Below are 20,876 nucleotides of genomic sequence, written 5' to 3'. Positions count from 1 at the left end.
CGTTCTAGTTCTAGCATCTCAACTAGTCGTTCTAGTTCTAGCATCCCAACTAGTCGTTCTAGTTCTAGCATCTCAACTAGTCGTTCTAGTTCTAGCATCCCAACTAGTCGTTCTAGTTCTAGCATCCCAACTAGTCGTTCTAGTTCTAGCATCTCAACTAGTCGTTCTAGTTCTAGCATCCCAACTAGTCGTTCTAGTTCTAGCATCCCAACTAGTCGTTCTAGTTCTAGCATCTCAACTAGTCGTTCTAGTTCTAGCATCCCAACTAGTCGTTCTAGTTCTAGCATCTCAACCAGTCGTTCTAGTTCTAGCATCTCAACTAGTCGTTCTAGTTCTAGCATCCCAACTAGTCGTTCTAGTTCAAGCATCTCAACTAGTCGTTCTAGTTCTAGCATCCCAACTAGTCGTTCTAGTTCTAGCATCTCAACTAGTCGTTCTAGTTTTAGCATCCCATCTAGTCGTTCTAGGTAACTATTCGTTTTAGTTTTAGCGTCCCAACTAGCCGTTCTAGTTCTAGCATCCCAACTAGTAGTTCCAGTTATTCTACATCAATTTCAAAGTTCAATTTCTAAGTTAAAAAAAGTTTCTCTATCGCTTCTTCGGAGTAGATTTTTCCGCTTCTTTTATTTTCATTGGCGCCGACGAGTTGACTTGATGCAATAGGGCGAAAACTTCGTTGAATCGAAAACTATTTAGAGAAATTAAGCGCCATTAACTATTGCAAGTCATTCACTTCAATTACGCTTTCTATGTGCGGTGATTACCTCCATGTATTTCCATCATTAAAAATGTTTTTATTTTTATGATTTATCGTAAGTATTTCGAAGTTCGTAAGTGCGTCAGCTTGGAATGGTGGATTTGAATTGTAGCTTTTCTTATACTACTTTACTACTTTTAATTCCAACCTAAAATAGCATTGTGAATTGCAGCGTGTTTAAAATACGGATAACTTGATAATTATATACTCAGATCATAGTTATCTTGTATCTTATGCCTAGAGTAGATTAATGGAGGATTAAAGTTTCATTTGGTTTGTCAAGTTGCCGGATAAAATAAAATGAAATAAAATGTGTGCATGCCGTCTTGCTGTAAAGAAAAATAATGAAATAAAAAGATCTCATAGAGTGTTTGTTGAATAGTAATTTTTGCGTTTTTGTAGTAAGTGCTCATTGATTTTAATTCAGCAATTCAATCTGTGTTGATAGCGGAAGTAGTACTTAAATTTGTATCAAATAACTCTCTTGAATAATTTGATTTTATCGGTTTTTATGTTGAAAATTTTCAGCATTTCGTTACAATTGCCGTGAGTCAAATGCTTTATTTGGTACCTCCTACTTCCTGCTTTCACTGACGTCAGCCGTACGTTGTCTAGCATCAGCTACACCCCTACGTCGTAGAAGTCAATCGTGGGACGTCTGCTACAGTATCCTGGAGTTGGTAGTCTGTGTGAGCTATAAAATGAACCATATGATGTTAGTCGTTATATGCTGTAGTTAGTTATCAGTGTAAGCTACAAATTAAGGATTTTTGTCTTTCACTGTACCCTATAGATAGTGAATACTGTGACCTATAAGATGAGCGATGTTTTGTCAGGCACTGTATCTGTAGTTAATTTGTGAGCTATAATATGAACCATATGATGTCATGATGTCCCTTGTGTCCTGTAGTGTGAGCTATAAAAAAAGACGTAATAAGTTTTACATTAAAAAGACAAAGCCATTTGAAGTGTTTCAATCTCAATTTGAGTCAGTGCATCGCCTTAATCTATAGGTATTATTTCCACATAGTCAGAGTGAAAATATATCTTAAATTATTTCAGAAGTAAATTTTAATGCAACACACGTTTAAAATGGTCGTGTTACGAACAAACAATTAGGAAAGGGGTAGCTGCGAGCTAAATTTCCTGCGATATATGTGCCTAACAAATACTCGGCAGTTCATGAAAAGGGGAAGGGAGCTCTGGTAGCCATGCAATCTCATGCCATAATGCGGGTACCGCGGGCGCATCGATCGGTTGCTCTTTAGATTTCGACCCCCTCACTCTCTTCGACGTGGGGCTATGAGCGCCACATCCTCAGGTGTCAAAGTCCTCTGACGAGCATTGTAGCATATAAATATTCCTGTATGCTTAATGACTAGCCACGAAGAAGAAGTACGTTTTAGAAGTCGTGCTCCTTTAGACTTCGTTTTTGTTTGGTGTTCGTTATTCCGGTTCCAATAAAGCCTGTACCGTGCAGCCGTGTTCTTCTCACCCTTCACGCACGTAACGTCATACATTACAAGCAGGTGTTGGACGCTTAAGGGAAGGAAATGAGTCTAGCGTTGGGAGGGAGAGCGTGAGTCTAGAACTCACCTATAATATATCTACATATATTCGGTGCATTTGAATCGTCTCCCATGGTTAAATATTACGATTAACCGGTATAAATCATCCTGCGGAGCAGGAATGCGTTTAGTGTTCAAAGGGGAGGACTCGTGTCGGGGAAGAATTGAGGGTGTAAATTGTAAAAATTTTGAAAGATTTTGAACCTGCAATTTTTAATTGAAATGTTTTTTTTTAAACAGAGGCATTGGTAAAAATATTGCGTTTAAATATTAGTATTTCACACTTGGTAAAACAACAATTAAATACTTTATTCGAGAATGAACAGAAAGTACGACCTAAAATAACGTGCAAATATTCAGAACACGATTCTTCAGTATAAGACCTACCAAATACACGGCGTGTTCTTAAATTAAGACCGTTTTGACATAGAATTGAAAAAACTATTTTTCAAAAAATAATTTATCCACTCGAAAGACCATAATTTACTCGACTTTTCTACATGATTCCCAATAATATTGAGGTATTTATCGCACCTTGGGACCAGCTTTTGTATGCCATCGTCAAAGAACCTTACCGCCTGATTAGATAACCTGTTTGGTGGAGTCCGAACGAAATTTGTAACAGTTAACGCCTAATTAAATAATTCATATACAGGATATACTATTAAACTCACACATATCTGAAATTGTTACAGCCTTTGCGCACGTGTAAAAATTGACATATTCTAGATTTTGGTGGAGGCTCTACTTGATTTATGATAGTAATCGGTTAATTAACTTATGCAGAAGCGATTTAATCCACAAACCTAAGGTTAGTACAGCTACTACGCAAGTTCAAAATTAACAATTTCCGAGGTTCGTCCGTTACGTTCGCTGGTCGTATGACGTCAGAGTCCCAGCTAAGTAGGAAGATGGGCAGAGACTAGACTCTGCCCATCTAAATAGATAAAGCCAATCAACGACTTGGACTGATCAGACGCTCTTTCGAGTTCCTAGATTTAGAAACGATGAAGCAGTTGTTTGTTGCTGTCGTGCGCCCGAACCTGGATGGATCCCTTGTGAATCAAGTCACGAAAAGTTCAAGAATCGGCAACAGGCCATTGGCCTATTTCTTCAACGCCGACACTTCTATTCTATTCTATTCTATTCTAGAGATTTTGGGAACTGTATTCGGTGGAATCTCGTATACAACTGAAGGACAAAGGCTTGCTGGCCTTACATTGACATACTATTTACAATATAGTAGTTATATTTGAATTTGATAATAATACGTAAACACGTAACATTGTCAGTTGTTGAACTGATTCAGAAACAACGTAACGCCCGTACATAAAATTATCGTTGTCACTGCGCAGTAGTTAAATTAAAAATTTTCTCGACCTTAATTGAAAACTAAAATGATTTGCGTCATTTTTCGGTTAATTACACAGTACAGGAACAAATAAACGTACATAATCGACTTTTTTTAGTTAACGCGCATATGCGAGACTAATATATTGACTGAACCCACAAGCTTGATATCTTCACAGTCGCTAGGCAGTTGTAAAATTCAAATACTTCTCGCGCTTGGTGTGGATCCAAGTTGAAAAGAAATAGCTGATTTGCAGTAGTGAAAGTGACGATTTCGTAAAAGGAAGTGTAAGGCGGTTATTTACATTTGTGAAAAGTTCAATTTAGTGGTATGGGTATAAAAGGCACTTATTCTCAATCAGGAAAGCTACAATTTTGTGCGAATTGATGCAGAAGAGGGTAGAGTCACGACCAATAGTCTGCTCCGGTTGTTACTGGACCCTGATGATATATTTTCATCTATTTTTACATAGGCCTCGTGAAAAGAGTTTTATTTATATATGTGATTTTGTTTAAGTAACACACATTTTAACGGTCTTTCCTTACTTTGTTTGGTCCTACACTCAAAATCACATCTACCAAGTAGGGTGGGGCCGTGGGGGTGGCCCACCAGGCCCAGTGGTTACAGTTCAGTTAGGAAGAGGGTTTTGGTTTTCTTAAAAGGTTGAACCTGCCGTTTCCTTTTGAACCTGCCGCTAATCTGAAAGGAAAGTTCTCGTTTTATTAGTCGATAGTTCATCTCTCGTATCAGAAAGATGATTGTAAAATTGATAACTACCTAAAATGTTGGTTTTATATTGTATGGAAATTTGAACTACCTTTTTGGAGATTCGTAGAATTCATTTATTTGGATAATTCTGGCCCCATTACGTGAGGTGTAATTCCGCTTAAGCGTCTTTGTTTTTAGGCAGATTTGGTTTTATTAAAGATTTTCTGTATATCCCATCTATATGCCATGAAAAACACTTGACTGATTTGAGTCCCGCAATACTTTATTCGATGCCTAATAACTTAATAAGAAAAACTTTACAACACTAGGTACGTCGAGAAATAGTAACGGTGTCAACTTTCATTAGAACGTAAGACCGGTCACTGATTCCAAAGAATGAGTGATTACTAGAGAGATTGGAATCTGACAAAAACTATCTTAGAAAGCTGGGATCGAATCCATATCTAACTTCCCCAGGGGGCGCTAATACCTTCGTCGGTGCTGCGCCGAAGTTCAGCTTTCCGGGGTTTGCTAACCCCCACAACTAACAGAGGCTGAAATCGTAAAGTGAATAAGGCTTGTCATGTATCCATAGGGCTAATCTTACAGGGTCGTTAATCTCGCATCTCATGCAAACTGCTGAACTGTAACTACTGGGCTAACCTATCGCGACCAATAAACATAATATGTATGCGAGATACAGGGAAAAATATCTAACATATCATCCTGAAATCTTTTTCAATTTCATTGAAAAGACATGTCGGCATATATTACGATGACATAATAGATATTTATCTTTGCGGAGGGGTGACACCGTGACAGATGTTTGCCGGACGAGAATGATCACAATGAAGAAATCTGGCGGCTGATTTAAATCTCTGTCGAATAGGTGACCGTCATTCGCAATTATTTCGCATCGGTCGTTGGGTTCTTCGCCGATTGCCATAGTCAACAGTGAACAGTCTCTAACATAATTCAATAGCTAACTTGCGTATGTGTCTGGGCTCCTCCAACCATCTACCTAGATTTAAAAAAGTTTAAATGTTTGTACGTTGTATCACCGTTGCCGTACCGGTACCGGACTACCGGTAAAACAAAAAGAAGTTCAATACTCATCGTCATCAGTCATCCTCATGCATTTGCATGGTTGAACTAGTATAGGTACTTATTAGGTAGTTCAAGTTTTCAACCATGTTCAATAATAATGATAGCTAAGTGATAACACATTGAAATATATCTGGTCTATTCATTTTATTGTAGGCACAGGCCCGCACAGCAGCAGCAGCACAGCTGTTTTTACTTTCTTGTCAACTGTCAAGTACTCAAGTTGTCACACAAAACAGAATTCTCCTGTGAGTCCTGTCATAATTTACTAACATGACATCATTCCTGGGCAAAAGGTAAGTATTGTTTCATAAAAGTTACAATAGGCAATTATAAGATTTGTTTTTTTATGTGAAAAATAGGCTCAGATTATAAGTAAATATTAATTAGCCCATGCATCAACCCTGCTGCCCTCCATTGCTGAGCCCTCAGTGGTCAGTGCCCTGCACTGACTAACTGACACGTGAGTCACGTCTGGTCTGTAAGACTGTCATAGTGTCATCGACATCAAGTGTCATGTCTTGCTTCACTAAGTCAATAACAGTAAGGAAAGCAACTTAAGCAAATGCACTTTAGATTGGAATTTTCCTTCTAATGAATAAAATCTTGCACTTGCAGATCCAAATCCATGTCAGAATGCACTCAATTTGAAATAAATTATATCAGTATCAAAAACTTATTACTTGATGAGTTGATGTACCTTCAAGTTCAAATAATTCAATTTTCAAACAGGTAATTAATAAGGGAGAGGGACAGGCAGAGGCAGGGTAACAAGCCTAAGGAACAGTCCTCCAACATTTTGTAGAAATGTTGTAGCAGCTAAACTAATTGAAATATTGCAAAACTAAAAATAGTAACATAAAGTTTAAATTTTTCCTATCTATGTAGAATTTTTTGTAGATTGTAGCATAAAGCAAGTTAAGAAATCATACATTTACTACCTCAAAAAAAGTGTGAAAAGTGAGATTTTGGAAGAGTACCTTTGTGGCTTTGCCAAAGTCTATAGCGAAAAAAAATTATTGTATAAAAAATTTTACTTGCATAAAAGTTGCATAAAGCCTACAGGTGTTAGCTTAACACGTTGGCCGCAATGTGCGCCATATATGTACACGCTGTACTTCTCAGAATCGCGATGTGTACTGAATGCTTTGAAGTCAACTAATGCTTAGAGAAATAGTTTTATTTTCAAATGCAAGTAATACAAAAATTACGAAATTTGTGTCCATTGATGAAAGCAATATATATATCTATCTTTGCATGAAAAGAAAATAAAATATTTTCTTATTGATCTGAAACTACAAAATTGGGTGTTGCCAACATCATTATATTTCATACCTGATTGAAAAACAATTATCGCACATGTATGACTTTCCTTCACAGTCACCAATGTATTTTTTTATCCTTTGAGTTTCACCTTTGCTACGGCACTTCCCTCATTTGATGAGAGCATGTTGTAGCATTCATGGCAGCGCATCCTGACTTTAGTTCTAGTTGGTTCAATGAAAGTGGGCTGTTCTCTTTCCCACTCGTTAATTTGAGATATACATCCTGATTTTACTCTTTCTCTGAGATGCTGCTTGTAAGTTTGTAACAGAAGCTCAAGACAATATATACAAAGAATGATCTCTATAAGGTAAATATAACTGAACTAACAATGTAAATACCCTCAATTTTATTCAGGATTATGAAAACCTGGACACCAATCTCTTTCCATAGTAATTTCCATGCGTAATATACATCGTTCACAAAAAGCTAAGAGATACCGCCGTCATACCGGTAGTCATAATGTGTGCAATTATGACTCAAAACTAATGTAGATTTCTTGCGCGCATCACTCACAGTAATAAAAGTGATAACTTTAGGCGTTTTTTTTGGCAATATGAGCCATAGATGCATGTCTTTGCTTGGTACACACCGCCCATAGTATTAGAAGTGATTACGATAGGCGGCGTGAGCCAATATGAGCCACAACAGGCATGGCTTCATTTGGTACACATCGCCAGGAATAATGACGAATTTCAACCCTGAGCGATGTGCACCAAATGCGGCCACGAATTTTACGTGACACAATGACAGAACATATCCCTGCAGAGCTGCACACAACTTTTCTCCTTGCTATCTGCCGGGTAACTGAAGATATACAAGTTTGAACCTATCGCCCGTTCGGTATTCGGGCCAAATCAGCAATCGCGGCCAACGTGTTAAAAAGGTGATTGACAGTATTTGCCTTAAAAGCTGTTTGCACAGCTCAATGAGCTCATCTCCCCTAAAAATGGTGCCATTTCCGCAAGACAGGGTAATAAGGGACACCTAAGGCTTCTGGCTAAGGCTCTAAAAATGCATTTACAGTAGAACTTAGGTTAGCAAAGGCTCCAGTTAACAAAAAAAAAAAAAACATTTAACAACAAAACAATGTTGATTACATTTACCTTGCTTAGCGAAAAAAAAAAAAAAATTCACTTAAACAAAACAAAAAATTAATGCATCATTGCTTCATTGGTCATCAAAAAATTTTGCATAGAATGTCATAGATAGATTGTGCACTGGGCAACATAGGATGAAAAGTAATACACCAAAACTATGATTTATTATGATTTAGCTAAATTATTAATATGATTTATTATGATTTAACTAAATATGTGTGCTGGTACCCTAAGTGCAACTAATTGGCAATGGGAAAGATGGGCTACAATATCAAGCCATTTTTTTGCATATCCTCCTTTTTTCAATAAATTTTACTTATTTGGTTCACCTGAACAATGAAAATTTCAAAAATGTGCCATCTTGAAAATCTATCACCTTCTATGATTTTCAAGCTACAGCATTGAGATATACTATTCCATTTGCAGAGAAAATCTCTAGAAACCATCCAAAAATTTTATTTTATGTTCAAGTTTGGATTATATATTTGAAAAAGGGGGTCAAGGGGCAGGGAAATTGGAAAAAATGATCAGACGGATTTTAGATATGGTCTTTATGAATCTAATGATATGTCTCTCAATGTTGTGGCATTGATTTTGTCTTGTGGTACTGTAAGTGTTTATATGTATCACCTAGTAATTTATTATTGATATTTTCTGCTGTGCTGTAAATATCAATTAATAAAAGGTCCATTTATTTCTTCAGGATCAGGAAAGTGGTCAACTATGCTGCTCTTGATCAAGATACAGACATCAGTGATGGTGAGTTAAACAAATAACTTTCATACATGAGCTATAATGTGCTTGCTGAGGCTCTTCAATCATTTCTCATTTAAGATGGATATTTATTGAGGTTTTTCTTGCTGTTGCCTTACGTTTGGAGCAGACCCTCAGTGTGCACTAATGTGGAGTGCTAGCAAGAAACATTCATATTATCAGCTGTCATGTAATGGAAACAAAATTATTCCTTTTGATGGAAAAACTTGAACACAGAAAATAATGCTTTTTTATATTCATCAGTGCACAAAAAAGTTATCAGAGTGAAAACCATAAAGACCGTGGGATCCTTTACAATGCCAGCCTTTAAGTCTATCATGCATGTCCTTGATTGAGTAATCTGGCAACCCTAATAAAATTACGATATTTCAAAATTTTCATGGAATCTAAGGCAAAAATGAGGCAAGCTGTATCTATGTAACAAACTTCAGAGAATGGATTGGATTATCATGTATTACTTGGATGAATATGTTTGGTTCTGAGAAGAATGAATGGTGCTTAGCCTGAGTGAATGGTGCTTAGCCTTAGCATCGTATAAATGTTATTACATTTGTCATCAAGGAACTGGATTACATTAGTTATCGTTTTGAAGCCCATGCTTTCAAAAATGCGTTGTCAACTCCAAACAAGCTTGTAGGGATTAGTATTGTTTGAAATGAGGGTAAGGAGCTGAGTCAGGATATAGGGCAGTGGTTTATTTTCAGTCTGCAGTTTATGGCATGTTTTTAGTAGTTTGCATTCATTTTAATCTTCTACTTTGCTTGGTTAAGAAAAAATTTATACCTCAAAAGTGTTCTTTTAGAAATTAGTAAAGTATTCAGTTTTTAAGTAAAAAGTAGTTTGTAATGTAATTTAGAAACTTAGGTTATCTAAGCATCACTGTCAGCAAAGCATCCTGATAAAATTAGTCTATGAGGTCCTCAAATATTTGTATGGATTAACTTTCAATTAATTATTCATTTGAATATTGTTCCTTGTTTATCCCCTGCATTTTGTGTTGCAGAGGATGAGTTCTCTGGGTTTGTTGTAAGAGGCTGTTACAACCTGGACAAAGAGAGCCCTGCAAGCCTCAAGAATGACAACAAGACGTCTGTCTGCTTTACAAACAAGCTGAAGAAGATGAGCCGGAACATTGACTCGGCTAGTAAGTGAAATTTTCAATAATATTGTTGCAGGGTAAAATGTGGCTACATTAGCTAATGCTGAAATGCAATAGTCTATTGCATTTCAATAATGGATTTGCAAAGGTTAGGACTATTGAAATGCAATGGATTATTGCATTTCAGCTTACAAATTAAGAGGGAAGTACCTATTTCTATTATAGAGGTACTTTCCTCCTAATTTGTAAGCTTATTGACAGAGAGCATTTCAAACGTTGAATTGTTTGTAGGAGAGAATCTGGTGCTCAAGCTTGAGGAGGGCAGTGACAGTAGAGGGTCTCGGTTTGAAGCTATGTTGTGAGGAGATGGTGGTAGGGGGTGCCGAGATGTGCAGGAGTGGGAGTCGTTCCAGGAACTTGGTTGCAGGACAGAGGAGGGAGATGAGGGATAATTATTGAACTTTTCCAGATAGCTGGAATAGAGGCCATGGAAACTGAGATGTTAGAGAGGTGGCTAAGGAATTGAATGTCACGGGTGCCAAGGCGCCAGAAGTGGAGGACAGTCAGGCCGTCTCGACTTCGGCGGGTAAATTGCTGTCAGCTCTGATGACGAGCTGCACCATGTCAGTAGTCATGAGGAAAATCCCTGTCGAGGGGATGTTCTGCCCAAATCCTATGCATAAGGTGGCGGATGTAGGGGCTTCGGGTGTGGGGAACAGTGGAAGTGAAAAGTTTACAAAAGGCGATGGATATCATGTGCTGTGAGGAGAGGGAGGTGGGTGGGCAGGAGCGTTCTCCGGCTCGGAAGCGCAGAAGATTCCTAGTTTTTGACTGGTGGGCGTGTCTGTTGCATGGCGGGAGATGCGTCCGCAAGGCCTATCTGGCATAGGCCTGTATAAAACAGAAATTTCCAAGTTGAGTTCTCAAAGCCAGGCATCGTTGGAGTTACGCGCTGTGATGCCATCTCGCTGCTCGATAAGCAACTGGGTGCCAGGTTTGACTGAGGAGTCCTTCCATAATCCGGCCGTGATGTGCTGCTTAGCCGCTGCAGCCAAGATCAGAGTCGACTCACCTCCACACGAGGCGGGGGGAGGGACCGCCTCAAGCGCTGCCTCGACTGTGGCCGTGAAGGCGGGCCAGTCAGCTTTCTTGTAGTTGACAGATGAGCGGGCATACTAGGGAGCAGGGGAATTGTTGACAGGATTTAAATGGATCAAAATGCGTAAGTGGCCGTAGTTCAGGGCAACTTGAGGAGCCCATGTTATGTTAGGAGCAGATGTGCGTTAATGATGACAAGATCTGGTGAGTAGGGCGGGGGACATAGAAGGAAAGGCAGGTCTGCTAGTCTTTATTGAGGATTGTGAAAGGGAGAGCTAGAGATGAGACCATCAATGGTGATCCCTCTCGCTGCAGCTCTCTGATCTTCTGTGAAGGAAAACCAAGAGGGATGATGGGCGATAATTTAATTAAAGTCACCCAAGATAAGACAGTCACCTGTCATAGTGACAAGATTCTAAATATCCCGGAGGGCAGGAAGAGGCAGTTATGCTGAAACGATGTATGATGCCCTACAGTAGGAGTATTGGAAGTTAGTTTTTTCGTTCTACCAAGCTTTTAAGCCACGCTCCTGCGTATTTTTTGTCGATTTTATTCATTACTTTAACTGATTTTTGGTTTATTCAGCCCAGTTGCCGTCATTAGAAAAGTTATTATATACACAACCTTTTCACGATTATCCAAATACTCGTGAATATTTCATTCTCAAACATTGCTGGGAACTAATAAAGTTTTCTGGGGTTTGCTAACCCCCACAACTAACAGAGGCTGAAATCGTTAAGTGAATAAGGGTTGTCATGTATCCATGGGGGCTAATCTTACAGGGTCGTTAATCTTGCATCTCCCGCAAAAGCGCCACAAAATGGCCCATGTCCTATTATCTTTGCCCCACTAAAGGCCATTATTCTGCCTGTTGAAAATCATCCTTTCTCCTTAACCATCTTAGCCTCTTAATTCCAGTTGAAGAGAATTACCAGGTTAAGGCTAGAGAAGTTGTTGTTGACCAGCATGTTGTTGCTTACGAATGCTGTGCGCATTCAAGAAGGCTGACAAGAACGACTAGAAACTTACTTTATTTTTTCTTGATTACTATAGTTTAACTTCAAAACTTTTTACTGGTAACCGTAAAATAATTTATCTATACCCTGGAGGCTCCGAGTATGAACGCGTTAAAGAACAGACTAGACAAGGCCATGCATGAGCATATGTTTTAGTATTGAAATGCCTCGTATCCTGCGTAACTACTGAAATCAATAAACGATTTTAAACCTGCCATTCGTTGAAAAGATTTGATCAAGAAGCCAGTCATTCAGATCTTCGAAGCAGTCAAGAAAAGTACAAGAATCGGCGACAGGCCTATCCAGACCTATTCTTCAATGCCGGAGATGGTACTATAGGTACTATACTGGTCTTGAGATGGCAGAAGCAGCTATCGAATTGAATTTTATTGATTTTTTAACCCTAAAAATGAATGTGAAATTTTTTTATTTTTATCAATTGGTTAATTTAAAATTTAGAATAAATGAATTGTAGTCATAAAAATTAATTTGTAATTTTGTATGCTGCAATCGGACTAATTTTGCAGGTGATTATGAAGTCGCATCAAGCGATGGAGACGCGCTCGAGAGCTCGTCGGGATCTACAGCTGGGCGGTTGTCGGTGCGGGACAGGCTGTTTGAGGCAAGTCTAGTGTAGGTTGCTTATATTAGTTCTCTGTCAGGCTATTTTTGTTAGAAGAGTTATAAAATCAAGCTCGGAAAATATCATGACCGACAAATATGTACCTTAGATGAAGACAGACTTTGGTTGAGGTATGAGCTACTAACGAGGGCAAACACTAGTTATGCATTAAATTGTGTTAGCTTTAATTTTCGTGTCCAGTTCTTGACTCGTGATAAAGACTCCTGAAGCTTGGTTAACATTCAGGCTTCAATGTGGGATATGGCAACTTGATAAGTCAATAATGCCGGTGGGTTTTGGTCCAGAATGTAGTAAAGATCACAGGCCATTGGGAATCCAATGTAAGTATTCATACGAAAGTAATAATCTTCAAAAGTTTGGTTATCACGAGAAAGCAGGGTTCCGTCGCAAGATTAAATTGTTCTTCGTCTGAAAGTAGGTAATAATTTGGTCTAGGCTTGAGAATTACGGACGACTGGAAATAGAAATCAGGGATCTTTATCAGAAGGTATTGTTGGATGAGAAAAAAACCAGGTAAGGGTCAGGACCTGCAATAAGCATCTTGGGAACTAGCGTAGGCGAGATACTGTACAGTAAGAATACTGTTACAGCATCTGTGGAGCCAACGTACTTTCTTACAATAATGGCAATAACTAGCAGCATAAATCATACAATTATCACCCACCTAAATCTATTCAGTGCGTTTTGAAAATCGAAATTTAGCCAAAATTTTCGATTTTTGACAGAGACTCTCCCCTTAATCAAGGAAAGAAACCCTAACAAAAGAGGAGTGTAAAGTAGGAGGAAGGCTCACCAGAAAGGACAGGCAGGACAGTAAGAGGTTCAAATGCTCAGGAAAAAGTTAGAGAAGAAATGAAACCCTAAACCTCCAACTATCAGCTATACTAGACCCTAAGCAAATGACCTAAGTTAATTTAACTCAACCTTAAACGTCCCAAAATGAAGGTTATTCTCAAATATAAACTATGATGAGCCTTAATAAAATATTAAATAAATCCTGCTAGAACGACATTCTCAGAAAATAATAAGACAGTAGAATAATACCTAGTCTTAGCAAGGTTTAGGAGGCTGTAGTCGCTGAAGATGCGTAGGCCAAGCGCAGGTCGCAGGTAAGGTTATAGATGTTGCTGGTTTGGTGGCTGGTACAAATCTATGGAAAATTGGAGGGACGCTACCTGTACCTCATCACCTTGCGTTTGAAAGTGGCAATTCCTTACAATATTTCAGGTGATGAAAAACCATTTGGTCAGTAACCTACCATTTCATTATTTAAAGAAGATGACTCAGCTCCGCTAGATCGTCATTCTCTTATCAATATGTGATATAAAACGTTTAAAATGCAGAATTATTTGAGTATACATCATAAATATGCAATTTTTTGGCTATAGCCTGTTGGAAGCCTTTTATATTTTTTTACAACACAATAATTAAATAATTTGGCTACTTGGTTGCAGCGCGACTTGGCGGCAGCCGTGGAGATGTCCAGTAAGCCGGCGCTTATTTCCGACTACAATGCAGACAAGAGCCAAGCTTATTCCGCCCCACATGGTGACGATGAAACTAAAGCTAGCCACGTCGGTGCTTCATCACCGTATAAAATAAGGGAGACCAGCAAACAGAAATCTGGTGTAAATGAAAGTAATGAACAGCCTAGTGCACAATCGCTTGATCCAATTGTCGGAGAATCTGTGAAAGGTGATGCCGCAACAAATAAAGAGCAGAGTGAAGTTTCAGCTACGCCTGAAAACAACATCACCAGGAAAAGTGTCCCAAAAAAGCCGACGGTTGGCATCTCTGTGAGCTCCGACGATCATTTTAGCCCTGCAGCCACAAAGAAGAGTAACAAGAAAAGTTCCGCGACAGCGAGAAGCAGCCACAAGAGAGGGGTGGAGGCGCTAAATGGAGAGGTCCAAGCTTCAGCACCCACCAGGAGCAAGAGGGCTTGCAGAAGGGAAACCTTCAAACCAGGTGGGAAACACGGAAACTTCAATCCATTTTATGGCTAATTATTGCTTACTACCAACGTGCTGAAATACTAGAAGTAGTTCAACGCCATATTTTTAGTATGTCATGTCTAGCATTGCAGAAATTTGCTGACCTAAATTGTACTCTTACTATTGTTTTGCAACCGTAGAGTGTTAACCATTTGGACAAATCAAATTCCGCGTGCCGAATTTTTCCATGGTAAACTTAACATTAACAATGCCGCAGAAAATTTTATTTATTCTTAGACACTTATTTTTGCTGTGATTGTAGGATTTTATTTTTAAACTTGTTACATTGCAGACATCGATAGTGAATCAGAGGACTCATGGGCCGAATCAAGCGAGGACGACGCCAACTGTTCAGATCCCAGCGATTTTGAAGAAAGTCCCAAGAGTAAGAAGCGAAACAGCGTTGCTAGAATACAAAATCCTAAGGAATTGGTAAAATCTTCTGAAAATACCGTAAATAACAATACTAATTCTAACATTGTAGCAAAATCGACAAAAAATCCAGATCATGTTCAAGCGACGTCAAGCAGCCCACGTACTCAACATTTTCCGATATCAAAAAATCAGGATGTTTCCAGCACTGTGAACTGTGACTCCAGAACTAAACCTTCTAAAATAGCTTCTTTTAAGGCGTCCCGTGTTTCTGTTCCTACTAAACTTTGTGATGCTAATGAAAAGTCATCAGTACGAGAAGATGTCATCGAGTCTTGTCCTGCCAGCAGAAATAATAGTTCAGTTGTTGCTGCATCCTCCAGAAATTTACCATTTCGAAGTAGCTCGTCTCCCAAACTTGGCCTCGCACGAGCTCCCTTCAGAAGCCCCGCCATTGCTTCAAAAAATACCCCTACAAATAATTTATCAGTGAACTCCACACCCGGCCTCGGACTGCGGCTGGGGCTATCAAGACGCACCTCCCTCAAGTCACTACATCCTAATGCAACTATCAAGTGATCAATGGGCATTTAGTTACTGTGTTTATTATTGTTATAGAAAGCGTTCCTGTAATCTGACTTTTACTTGACTTCTCTGCGAGATAGTCGACATTTTTTTCATTTGTGAGAGAAAACTGACTTATTACGATTATCTTGTTTTCCTGAAAATAAAGGCCGATGACTTCGTTATTGATTGCTCAATTTTCACCTCATTCATTCATGCCAATGATTGTTTTCAGACACGTAACTTCAGTGGGTAAACCTGAACTACCATTGAAGCAAGCCTGCTCTTGTTTCCAGATTATTCCAATTAGCAATCTTAGGGTTAAGTCAATTTTTCTGTGTCTACCGCAAATTTAGCATGTTAGCATACCTGTCAATGAACTCAAGCTAACAACAGAAAATCCATTAGATCCTGATCGATGCGAGGACATGAATAATAAAAACAAACGATACACACATTTAATCGAGAGCCGTAGATTCGTTCTTGCTCTTCTTTTTCTTAAGTTTCTTCTTCTGTGCACTAACTTTCTTCTTGAGCTTTTCAATGTCAACGTCATCACTCTTGCTGACCTTTGCCTTCTTGACCACAGGCTCCTCAGGAGGCACGTAAGGCAGCGCCCGCTTCTCAGCCTGTATCTTATCAGATCTTGCGCGCTGCTGTTCCTTGTCTTGCTGCGTTTGTTTTTTCTTCTTTTCTATCATGGTAAGGAAATAAGATCCCTCTTCCATCTCTTTGTCCATCTTGCTTTCAATTTGCGGAGGTGGGAGGGGATTGTACGGTTTCTTTTGTTTCTTGGGTTTCTTTTTCTTCTGTGCAGTTTTGGCTTTGTAGACTGGAAGCAAATTAGACCAGTCCTCGTCCTGAAGAAAAAAAAATAAAATATGTATAAATACTAGTCATATCCGAGATATTAAATTTTCAACTTTCCATGAGGATGCAGAGAGAAAAAAATTTCAATCAACTTAAAAACAAATAATATTAAAGATAATGAAAATAATTATCCTGAAGGTTTAAGAACTCCAACTACAAGGACCAATAAATTTTGGGCCATAATTTTAGCCAAGGCCACACAAGTACATGCCTATTACAAGCGAGCACACGAATAGCAAACAATTAGTTTTGTGCGACTCGATAGTCAATTATTGACAATCACTCCTATTTTACAGCGTCAAATGCAGAGCAAGTCAAAACTTTACGTGAAATACAAATTAGATGTTCACTCGGAAACTGGGTTGATTTTAGAGCGACGGTCGTGAATTGTAATTTCCAACAGCTGCACAACGTCAATGTAAAATCTATTTACTACCTAAAACATTTTACTAACTAATATTTTTTACTAACTAACTACATACTAACTAAAACATCTATTTACTACCTAACACCGTAAATTTTTTATGCTTTTCCAATTTCATCCAGATAATGAGCATAATTTAATAATTTCATCCAGATAATGAGCAGATTTTAATAATTTCATCCTGATAATGAGACATTAACAAGACTTGATTGGCCGCCAGAAAGAATTTTCACTGGACTAGCGTTGGTGTTGTCAGAAGGTCTCACCTTCAAGCTGGGGTCTTCGCTGAAGGCTTTCTGCAGGTGCAGGGAGTTGAGTAGGTGCAGTGGGTGCACGTTGCTCATGCAGTCCTTTACAACGCTCATCACCTTAGGAAGATATAAGATTTTGCTCACAAATTCAGAGAATAAATTGCCATTTTGATTGCGCAAGAAAGAACTCTAGGCCACACGAGTTTTCATTTCAATCAAACCTTGCACAAAAAATTTGTTCATTATAAAATCAAAATTTAAAACTGACGTGGAGAACAGCACAATCCTGTAAACTGAAATTGAGTTAGGAAATGTTCTATCATATCCTAATAGTAAACACCCAACATTATATATATCATTTTCATACTTACGAGGACCCCGCAGTGTGCCAAAAGAAAAGGATGACTTAGTTTCAGAATGCTTTCACTAAACTCGTGTTATCATCTTCACAAGGCCTAAAACCTAGACTTCAACAAAGTTCAGTTTAAAGTTTTGGTTCTAATGGAGATTGACGACACTCTTGGTAAGCTATTTATCTGAAGGTAAGACGACTCACCTTCAGCACGCCCTTGTAGGGCCCAATGATTGCCACAGTGCCGCCCTGCACCGTTATTGTGCAGTCCGTGAGCTTCTCAAGAGCTAGAAGAGTGTTGTTGTCGCGTCCTAGAAGGCGATTGCGGCGCTTCACAAATATTTCTTTATCTCTACACATGCCTTTAATCTGCAAGTAAAATAATATATATGTATACTTCAGAATTTATCAATAATATAAAGATAAAAATGCATAAAAGAAAAAAATATGATCTTTATAAATGCAAAAAATTAGACATTGAAATATACTAACCAAATTTTCAAGTTGTTACATCATATTTTGATAAATGGCAGAGTAAGCTAAAAAAGAGTAGAAAAAGGAAGGAATGATTGAATAGTAAGCTACTACCTTATGCACCACATGGTAAATCAACTCAAACGTTTTTTTACAAAAAGTAGATGGATGCTACCTCGTCACTTGGTAGATATGCGTTTGAAAGTGGCAATTCCATTTCAATATTTCAGGGGATAAAAAATTCAGACAACCATTTGGTCTTTCCTCTTGCCCCCTTGCTAACCAAAAGCCATAAATTTGGTTTAATATCTGCGGTGCGACACCCTAAACGTAGTGAGCAAGGTGCCATGGAAACTAATATGATTTGTGGTGTGCCAACTTGATAGGTTTGAATTTTGTTTTATTCCTCAATGTGTAGCAGTTTCCTTCAGAAAATTATCTGTTCAAGCTTCAAAATCCACAAGTGGCTAACAAAAGATCTCACCCTTAAAATTTCTGATGTTACTCCTTCATCAAATACTTTAACAGCTTTTTCAATAGTGACATGGCGGCTGATGAGTTTTATTAAATCTCTTGCGAGCATTATTGCATATGGATCCCATGTGTCCTTGGTCGTTGACACAGTCAGCTGGCCTTTGGGGCAGTCCAGCACAATTTTAATATTGTGTTCCTGCAAATAATAAGATTTAGATGATTAAATAATATGATAATAAATAATAAGATTTAAATGATGATTAACAAAAGTATTGTGATGTGATGTACACAAAAGTGATGACGAGATTTCACACAATAGAACAGTTAATGCCAAATAAAACACTAAGTTGAAATTCAATTAAATTTTTCTTTAAGTTGCTATAATCTATATTTACTACTACTATACTATATTGAGTTACTGTATAGTCTCCATTGAAAAAGTTCATTTTTAGTTATCAGTATGCTTTAATGCAAACAAATAGTATTGAAAGCTATGTTTAAAATATATAAATACACATTTGTATATTAATTATATAAAACCAAACGTACAATATCTACAGTACTTGTTATAGTAAGTACAACTTACTTTCATAATTTTTTCCAGGATGGGAAGAGATTTCTTCAAGTAAGCTTCACGGTATTCAGGAAAATTTACAGAAAATGAAGTCATCTCAACAAGCCCATGCCTCATGTCACCCTTCTTAAATTTAGGCACAGGCATATTCCAAGCATTGGTCACAGGTTCACTCCCCCCAGCCTCCTCACCATCACTGTCAGGAGCTTGCCCAGCCTCATCTCTGATTTTCTTATTTTTTCCCATCGTTATTTTAATCTGCAGTGATGACACAAATACTGGAAAAAATAGGACATAGGTGAATGGGTTGTGATTGCAAATCCTCTTTTAGACATCAAGTATAGTGGAAATAGTATAAGCTGGAATACTGTTGAGTATAGACATCAAATTAATTTTAGCTTCCATTGAATTAACTTATGAAAATGATAAAAAATCTGAATTTTCACTACATATAAGATGAGAATTTTTGGTGTTTTTCAAGGAAGATGGCTCGTGTAAAGATCTCTTTATCAGTACAAAATATTGTAAAACAAGATCAAAAATGGCTGGAATGAGCTAAATTCAGCTCAGACAGTTGCAGTATTCAATGTCAGGAATGTCTTCTTTCCAAGCCATAACCAAAGCTTTCCTGCAATTTTAAAGGCTGTGGGATTCCCAAAAGTCAAATCATCTGTCTAATTATCAACAAAAGCACATGCTAATCAAGCTATATGTAGCACATGATTACCAAGTTCTAAAAAATGTCTCCTTATAGAGGTGCAAATTTTTAGTATTAGGAAATTTCCAATATTAGAATGGGGCATAGTGATCAATGGATTGGAATTTTATTAGTTATGAATGAAATTTCACAGCTCCAAAGTGAAAACTTTTGTTACATTTGAATCTTTGGCCTAATCAAGCACTTTTATTAGCAATAGGATAGGAGGTAATTAAACTAGCAGAAATTACCTGCCTGTGAAAATGGAGGGAAAGAGCTAGTGGCTGCTAGAACTATAGATATATTCCATATAAGAATCCAAAAAAAAAAAACAATCTGCCTCATTAAGCAAATTAAAAAACTATAGGTGAAAACTATTCTTTCATGGGTAATTTTGGAAAATGGACTTTTTTCTCTCCTTTTGAGAGAAAAATTTAGGGCAAAAGCCCTAAAACGGGTGAAAATTACTACAAGCTTGAACACTTTTTGTCTCTTTCATGGTGACTTCTGACACGATTTTTAAAACATCATAAGGCCAAGAAGGTTAAGATATTAAGTCTTTTTTAGAAGTCAACAATATACCTACAGACCTACAACAATCTACTGTGCAAGCCACAAAAAGAAATTTCTTGCCACTCTGAGAAATGGCCTTTTTTTGCTCCAAGTCATATTTTTACTGCAAGAAGAACATTGGTTGCGTTCATGTAAGATTTGTTTCCCAAGCTCTATGATGGGTTTGAACATTGTGCCAGCCTCACTGCCAGGGCTAGTAGCTGCTGCTCAAGCTGTAGTTTGTACATCTGGCATTAAACTGATGCTTGTCACTCATTCAGTCATTGCTTACTGCTCGGAACTTTCTTTAAGTTTCGTTTCCCGGATCGTGCAACAGAGTTCAGTTAGAATTAAATTATTATTATAAGCTTGTAGAATTAGTGGCGATTTTTAGCAGCCTAAACATCCTGCTGAGTTTGTTAACAGATGTACTAATGCAGATTGAACACAGCTCAGAACGAGCTGTGTGTATCCAATTCCAAGCTGTGTCAGAATTAATTTTTATGTGTCTAAATCCGTCTCTTAACTTAATCATCTATTAATTTATTTACCACTTAAAATCAGCAAATACAAGTATACTTAAAGGATTCCTAATATATTTTTTAAAAGTCTCAAACCATAATATTCTTCCTACACAAACAGTTTCACTATTTGGTAAAGCAAGGTCAACTATCAACTTTGACATGTGTTTTGATGTTCTCACTAGTTGACTTGGACTTTTGCTCTGAGGATCTTAA

At 37.9% G+C, this 20,876-nt stretch overlaps 2 protein-coding genes across 2 annotated transcripts; one reads left to right on the top strand and one right to left on the bottom strand.

The window, feature by feature from the left end:
* The first annotated feature begins 5,203 nt into the window (after positions 1-5,203).
* Positions 5,204-15,656, top strand: LOC108682600 (RAD51-associated protein 1). Its single transcript, XM_018171797.2, has 6 exons — positions 5,204-5,784; positions 8,615-8,670; positions 9,689-9,829; positions 12,426-12,520; positions 13,996-14,509; positions 14,828-15,656. The coding sequence occupies exons 1-6, from the start codon at positions 5,762-5,764 to the stop codon at positions 15,484-15,486; spliced, it is 1,488 nt and encodes a 495-aa protein (XP_018027286.1). The 5' UTR covers positions 5,204-5,761; the 3' UTR covers positions 15,487-15,656.
* A 258-nt stretch (positions 15,657-15,914) lies between these two features.
* Positions 15,915-20,623, bottom strand: LOC108682601 (KRR1 small subunit processome component homolog). The gene is made up of 5 exons (XM_018171798.2): positions 18,903-20,623; positions 18,327-18,512; positions 17,573-17,737; positions 17,032-17,133; positions 15,915-16,331 (listed from the first exon to the last, which is right to left on the bottom strand). Exons 1-5 carry the CDS (start codon positions 19,134-19,136, stop codon positions 15,930-15,932), a joined length of 1,089 nt encoding a protein of 362 aa, XP_018027287.1. The 5' UTR covers positions 19,137-20,623; the 3' UTR covers positions 15,915-15,929.
* Between the last annotated feature and the right edge of the window lie 253 nt (positions 20,624-20,876).

Source organism: Hyalella azteca, unplaced genomic scaffold (assembly GCF_000764305.2).
Source record: "Hyalella azteca isolate HAZT.00-mixed unplaced genomic scaffold, Hazt_2.0.2 contig8227, whole genome shotgun sequence".
NCBI classification, from domain to species: domain Eukaryota; kingdom Metazoa; phylum Arthropoda; class Malacostraca; order Amphipoda; family Hyalellidae; genus Hyalella; species Hyalella azteca.
This window is presented reverse-complemented; position numbering and strand designations above follow the sequence as displayed.